The sequence below is a fragment of the Fukomys damarensis genome, unplaced genomic scaffold (assembly GCF_012274545.1).
Source record: "Fukomys damarensis isolate Sample0158 unplaced genomic scaffold, DMR_v1.0_HiC HiC_scaffold_37, whole genome shotgun sequence".
Classification (NCBI taxonomy): domain Eukaryota; kingdom Metazoa; phylum Chordata; class Mammalia; order Rodentia; family Bathyergidae; genus Fukomys; species Fukomys damarensis.
Genome location: NW_022900949.1, coordinates 762,340 through 769,532, shown reverse-complemented (window position 1 = coordinate 769,532; position 7,193 = coordinate 762,340). Strand labels below are relative to the sequence as shown.

Genomic DNA, 7,193 nt, shown 5'->3' with positions numbered 1-7,193 from the left:
CCGGGGTGTGGCTCGGTGGCACTGCACCTGCCTCACAGGCGTAAGGCCCTGAGTTCAATCCCGGGTACCAAGAAGAAGAAAAGGTGGATGTAACTTGCAATAGCAACACTCAGGTGGCCCATCCACAAAGTGCTTTCTTGTCCCTGCACCTCTTTCTGTGGAGGAGATGCTTAAGGCTGTGCCACAGCCCAGCCATCGGCCAGCGCTGTCCTGTGTGTGCTGTGACTGACATCTGCCTGGTGACCGAGCCGGCCACAAGTGGCCAGTGGGCAGGTGGCGTAGGTGGCAAGGACAGCTGGACAGGGGCGCAGCTCATGTCCGTACCAGGCTGGAGGTGCAGGGCATGGAATTTGCCACCCAACATTTCAGACCCCGGTTATGGCCACTCAGGGAGCCAGTAGGTGACCAGTCCCCCACCCCAGTGTATAAACAGTTTTATCGCCCTGCCACACCTACTCGTTTGCATAGGGACCGATTGCTGCTGTCCTGCCTCAGCAACAGAACCAAGTGGTTGCCATAGCAAAGCCTATTCTGGCTCGAGAAGCCAAAAATACTGATTCCTTACCTCTTCCTAGAAAACTTCCCGGGGGCTGTGCCCTGCATGGCAGGAAGCAGCCTTCTTGAGCCTTTCCTGTGGCTTGTCTCTCCTGCCGTCTGCCTCACCCGAGTCCTGGGCCTGGCAGCTACATCCAGTGTGGCCAGGGAAAGTGCCCGGTGTAGGTGGCCAGGCCTCTGCCTGGGGAGCTACATGGCATTTCCCACAGGCACTGTGCATGACCTGAGCCACATAGGCCAGAGCGCACAGTGTCACAGAAAGCCACTGCTGTGCCCCGGAGGGGCCAGGAGGGCAGATGCCCTCGGGGCAGGTGGCGGCCACTCCGATGGGCACTTGGTGTGGGGGTCGTGCAGCCCACAGAGGCGCTGACCAGGCTTCGGCAGGGCGACCTGCACTGCCCCGCAGGCCTGTGACACACCAGCCGTGAGTGTCTGTGTGTGTGAACACGGGAAAGGTGCACCAGAGTACAGGGAGGCGGGGCAGTGCAGCGGTGACCCTGGGGAGCCGGGGCGTGGTAGGTGCGCTGTCATCCAGCCGCTTGGGAGGCCAGGCAGGGAGACCGAGTTTGAGCCCAGCCTGGGCAGCTTAGTCAGGCCCTGTCTCAGAATAAAACCTTTAAAAGGGCTGGGGAGCCGGGCATGGTGGCTCACGCCTGTCATCCCAGCTCTCAGGAGGCTGAGGCAGGAGGATCGCTGTGAGTCCAAGACCAGCCTGGGCTACATACTGAGTTCCAGGTCAGTCTCAACTACATAGTAAGGCCTTGTCCCCAAAAAAACAAGGAAAAAAAACAGCGGGGGCTGGGGATGCAGCTTGGTGTCGCAGCCCAAGTTCTGTCCGTGTACCAAGGTGTGGCAGGAGGAGTCTGTGCTCGGAGTGGCCGTCCTGAGGAGGGGAGAAAGAGCAAAGTGTTTGAAGCAGGGGTTAAATACAGAAACGAGTTTGCTTTTAAATGAAAAGGTAATCCAGGCACGGGGGGATGTACTTGTTATCCCAGCTGCTTGGAAAGCTGAGGCAGGACAGGAGCTCCAGGCCCGCTGAGCAGTGTGGCAAGGCCCTGGTTCCAAGGCCAGAGGCAAAAGCCACCATGTGCACAGCTTGAGGCGGGCGGCACACCCTCTGCCCCAGGCCATCACTGCACGCGACTCCATGGCCAAGTCCCTGTATAGCGCCCTGTTTGACTGGATCGTGCTGCGCATCAACCACGCGCTCCTGAACAAGAAGGACATGGAAGAGGCCGTCTCGGTGAGTGTCCCACCGGGCCACCAGGCCGTGCCCAGGACGCCGTCCCCTTGGCCCTGGGACTGGCCCTGGGGTCCCATCACCCTCTGAGGAGAGGCCGGGTCCTGGGCCGACCCAGTGGGCACGACTGTGCTGTGGCTCCAGGGACTCCGTGCAGAATAAAATGGGTCTTCCGGGCTCAGTGCAGCTCAGTGGTGCGCGCTGGCCCATGTGTAGGGGCGCCCTGGGCTCTAGCCCCAGCACACCCCGAGAACAAAACCAAAGAAGGCCCCTTACTGGAAACTGCTGGTTGCGCCTGAGTGCGGTGGTGCACGCCTGTCACCCCAGCACTCTGGGCAGTTAAGGCAGGAGGGTCGCAAGTTCAATCCCGGCCTGGGCAATTTAGACCCCATCTCAAAATAAAAAATGAAGAGGGTGCTGGTCGTAGCTCCGTGCAGAGGCCCTGGGGTCGACCCCACCAGTGAGGGACGATGATAGCATCCCACAGAGCCCTCAGTGACGGCCGCTCTCTGTCGCCAGTGCCTGTCCATCGGGGTCCTTGACATCTTTGGCTTCGAAGACTTCGAGCGGAACAGCTTCGAGCAGTTCTGCATCAACTACGCCAACGAGCAGCTGCAGTACTACTTCATCCAGCACATCTTCAAGCTGGAGCAGGTGGGTGCGCCGTCCCGTCGCCCACCTTTGTCCTTCCTGCAGGCCCTGGGCTGGGTGGACCCCGAATCCAGCCGCTCCCTGGGGGACAGGCGTGTCCGTGCCTGGCTTCTGTGAGCAGCGCTGCTGTGAACGTGGGTGTAGCACTCTCTCTCTCAGAGGTATCTGCTTTCCAGCGGGGCACAGTGACCCATACCTGCTCAGGAGGCTGAGGCAGGAGGATCACCGTCCAAGGCAACTTAGTGACACCCTGCTCGCACATAAGATTCAGAAAAGCACAGGAGCTAGATGTGGTAGCGCTCCCCTATCATCCTGGCCCTGTGGGAGGCTGAGGCGGGAGGGCCACAAGTTCAAGCCCCGTCTGGCTGAGGAACTTCGTGAGTTAGCCTGAGCAACTTAGCAACTCAGTGAGACCCTGTTCCAAAATTTAAGAAATTTTAGAGCCGGGGATTTGGCTCAGTGGTTCTGCCTCCTGCCTTGCAAGTGGAAGGACTTGAGTTCGAGCCTCGGTACCAAAAAAAATTAACACAAAATTTAAGAAATTTTAAAAGGGCTGGAAAGGTACCTGAAAGTGGAATTGCTGAGTCCTCCGGTGACTTCCACTGGCCCGAGGGGAAGTGGGAGGAGCTCGCCCGGAATCTCCCTTGGGGCCCAGGATGGTGACCCTGACCCAGAATGTTTCTCTGCCACGGGGAAACTTAACAAAAATCCCACCCAGCCCGGGGTGAGAAACTTAGAGGCTGTGCTGAACCTCAGTCATTTTTAGACTTTCTCTGCCCAAACAGGACCAGTCTTTCCCATGGGAGGGAAATGGATGGCGGAAAGGGTTTGCTGGGGCCAGTGAGCAAGTCCTGTCTTTTAGCAGGACTCTGTGGCCACATTACTCAGATGCTGTCCTTCACCGTGGTGGTTCTGATGGGGAAACTCCAGTGGATTTCTGTAAACGTTTAGCCGATTTCCCCATCGAGCCTTCTTGCCACTTGGCCCTTGGAATGTAGCTGGTCGGAGTGGTAGGGGAGGAGTAAGATACAGGCCCAGGGCCGAGGATTTTGCTCAGTGGTTCTGCCACCTGACTCGCAAGTGCAACGCCCTGAGTTCGACCCCTGAACCCCTCCCCCAAAAGATGTGGGCCCCCGGCTGCAGCCGTGTGCTCATCCGTCCGTCCACTCTTCCATTCTTCCTTTCTTTGTACTGGGTCTCAAACTCGGTACCTTCTGCTTGCTGGGCAGGCTTGGTACCACTGCACTGAGCTACACCCCCAGCCTGTACTGATCCTTTCGTAACTTCTTGGATATGGCTTGGCCCTGCTGGGCTACACGGAGTGAATCAGTTTGTTTTCTGTTACTGTAACAAAACCCCCGGTGCTGGCTACTTTGTGCAGCAGAGAGGTTTGTGATGCTTCCTGTCTTGGAGGCTGAAGTCCAAACCGCACAGCTCTAGCTCTGGTGGAGGGTGCGCCTGGTGCTGCCCCATCTCAGCAGGCATCACAGAGGAAGGACGTGCAGCACGACAGGACCCAGACTGGGTGGGGCTGGGCTCCTCCTGTAATAGCGCTGAGGTCCCGTGTGGGAGGCCCCTCAACGTCATACACGGGACCGCAGTGTAAGTGGCTTTTGGTGCCGCTGGAGTTCATTTCGGCTCTCGGGTTTTCAGGCCTGGCATGTGCAAGGCCCTGGTTCCATCCCCAGCATCACGGAAGAATAAAAATTGTGGCTACTGGAAACTGAAATTATGCAGGTCACTGATGTTATGCGAGGTGTGACTTTAAATATACAGTGATTTTTTTTAAAAAATCATCAGAGTACAGCACAAAAGTCCTCACAATCCCCACTTCAAACACACTCCCCCTGTCGTCCTGGCCACTTCCGGCAGCAGCCCTGCAGTGCTCTTGCGTGAGCATCTTTAGCTGCGCCATCCTGAATGGATTCAGAATGTTCACATTTCCTGGTCACTGGCCTCGGGAAGATCCAGTGGATGAGGTGGCTGAGACACAGTGTCGTGTTTTATTTGACAGAAATTACCGCAAATCATTGTCATGTGGTCGAAAACTAGGGTGAACGTTTACAGTGCAAAGCTTACTGTGGCGAAAGACACACTGGCACGAGTCCCCTCGAGGCGCTCAGACCCTCCTGCGCAAGGGGCGCACCTGTCCCGCCCTTCCCAGTCTTGTATCCACGGTCATGGGGTTTCTAGTCTGGTCCGAGGGGCTCTCCGGTCCACGTGGGAGCAGCGGCGAGTTAGAACGTCTGCGCTGTGATCGCCGCCTGAGAACTGCGGTCTTCCCTGTTGATCTGTGGCTCCAGCGACTCCGTGTCAGGGCCTCTTGCTGGCGCATTGGTATATCTTGGTTTGCTCGTCTGTGTTTCCGTGCAGTGTGACCTGTCCTCCATTTCTGTGGCTCGGTACCTCCAGGTTTGGCCAACCTTGAAACAAAAATATTCCAAAAAATGGTTACAGTGCTGGCGCGGGGTGGCACACATCTGTCAGCCCAGAACTCTGGGAGGCTGAGGCAGGAGGAGCGTGTGTTCCAAACTGGCCTGCTTTTTTTTTTTTTCCTCATTGAGTTTATTGGCACACTTTAGGTATACAGTACAGTTACACTCATCATTGGAATCTTCTTTCTGTACATAACAGGTCTTGGTTCTCATCTTTCCCCTTGTCCCTACCCTCCCTTCTCCCCCTCCTCCCTTCCCTACAAATCTGGCCTGCTTAATGAGTCCCTGTGTCAGAATAAAAGCAGATGCTCAGTTCTTCCTGGGTTCAGTCCCTGGTACCAGGGAAAAAAGCCCCGCATGTGTAGTAAACAGTTTTCTTATCCGTGTCCCCTAATGGTGTGTGTTGGGAGGGGTGTGCAGGGGCAGTGCTGTCGGCCCCGGCCTGGCCCTTGGGGCCCCATGAGTGAAATCCCGCCCCCACCCGCCCACAGGAGGAGTACCAGAGCGAGGGCATCGCCTGGCACAACATCGCCTACACGGACAACGTGGGCTGCATCCACCTCATTGGCAGGAAGCCCACCGGCCTCTTCCACCTGCTGGACGAGGAGAGCAAGTGAGTGGCGCGGTACTGCCCTGCGGGGGGCTGGGGGAGCCGAGGGTGGCCCTGTGCCTCCCCACAGAGCCGGTGCGTTTGCAGTGCGGCATGCTGTTTTCTCATTTTTTGCTCTCACCTTTTTGAGGGACGGGTATTGTCCTGGCCACTGACAGAGTGCACTCCGGCTGTATAAGGAGCTCCAGACTTCAGGCAGGGCCAGGCTCCCTCCAGAGCGGCTGGGGTGTCGCCCCTTCCAGCTCTGGGCCTCCAAGTGCCCCTAAATTGCCAGGCTGCCTCAGCCCCGCCGTGCTCCTGCATTAGCCCCCAAGCAGTGAGTGGCACCTGCCCCCACCTGAGGGTGCAGGTGCAGCCCTGACCCCGCTGGACAGGGGCAGGCACGTCCCCTGCTCTTGAGGCCAGGCCGGGAGAGGACACTGAGCTAAGAGGACAACGGTGCTGGCGGGAGACGGCCCGACGTGAACATGCGAGCGTTGGTCCTTGTTAGCTGTGGTGTCCCGTGATCGGGATGTCCTCAAATCGTGCTGCGGTGTTATTTTTGTTCGCAGCTGAGCTTTGTTGGTGCCCAAAGCCATGGCTGACCTGTGCAGCCCAGAAGTGGTGAGCCCGTGGTTGCGGACCATGCCGCCCACCTAGGACCTCGGCACCCAGGCCTGTGCCTGGCGTTGCCTGTGTGTGCAGCTGGCCTGGCACGGGCAGCAGCGAGGGTCACAGCTACAGATGGCCGTCCCCTCCTAGGGACAGAAATAGTCCCCGCCCAGCCTCAGCCCCTCCTCCCTCTTGGCCCAGCCTCTCCTCCCACCTGGAGAGCCGGGCACAGCCAGACTTGACACCAGCAGCCCAGTGGTTTTGTTTTGGTTTGAGTTGGTGTTTTTGGTTTTGAGTTGGTGTTGTCTCCTTATGTAACCCAGGCTGGCCTGGAACTCTCAGCAATCCTCCTGTCTCAGCCTCCTGAGTGCTGGGATGACAGGTGTGCACCACACCACCCAGCTAAGTCTGGGGCTGTTGTCTGATATTGCCCACGGTGGGACAAGTCCTCTGCAGCCTCCTGGTGTGGGGTCAGAGAGGGGCCACTCTCAGAATCAACCCTAGGCCCCTGGTAGCCGGCTCCGCCCGTGGTCCCACCAGATGGCATAGGTTCTGTCCCCCTTCCTCCATCCTGGGAGCCTGGCAGCCACCCACAACTCCCCATCCTCTCCCCAGCTTCCCCCATGCCACAAGCCAGACCCTGCTGGCCAAGTTCAAGCAGCAGCACGAGGACAACAAGTACTTCCTGGGCACCCCGGTCAGGGAGCCCGCCTTCATCATACAGCACTTTGCAGGGCGAGTCAAGTACCAGATCAAGGTGTGCATTGGAGCTGCTTGGGAGGCCGAGGCGGGAGGGTCTCCAGGTCACGTCCAGCCCAAGCACCTTGGTGAGAGTCTGTCTCCAAGTGAACACTGGAAAGGCCTGGCACGTGCTGTGTGGGTGCCTGGCGTGGGTGAGGCCTGGGTTCCCTGCTGGTGTCCTGCCTGGCCACCACCTGCTCCCGCCGCTGCCCCCACATCAGCAGCCCTTCCTGCCCCATCCACAGGACTTCAGGGAGAAGAACATGGACTACATGCGGCCTGACATTGTGGCGCTGCTGCGGGGCAGCGACAGCGCGTATGTGCGGGAGCTCATCGGCATGGAGCCTGTGGCCGTGTTCCGCTGGGCCGT

At 58.4% G+C, this 7,193-nt stretch overlaps 1 protein-coding gene across 1 annotated transcript in view; it reads left to right on the top strand.

Moving 5' to 3' along the window:
• Myo9b (myosin IXB) overlaps positions 1-7,193 on the top strand; it is a 58,412-nt gene that overhangs the window by 34,489 nt on the left and 16,730 nt on the right. The window contains exons 13-17 of the mRNA XM_019210666.1: positions 1,682-1,798; positions 2,315-2,449; positions 5,373-5,494; positions 6,698-6,839; positions 7,069-7,191. Of these exons, the coding sequence (XP_019066211.1) occupies positions 1,682-1,798; positions 2,315-2,449; positions 5,373-5,494; positions 6,698-6,839; positions 7,069-7,191 (639 nt within the window). The remainder of the gene's footprint in view (positions 1-1,681; positions 1,799-2,314; positions 2,450-5,372; positions 5,495-6,697; positions 6,840-7,068; positions 7,192-7,193) is intronic.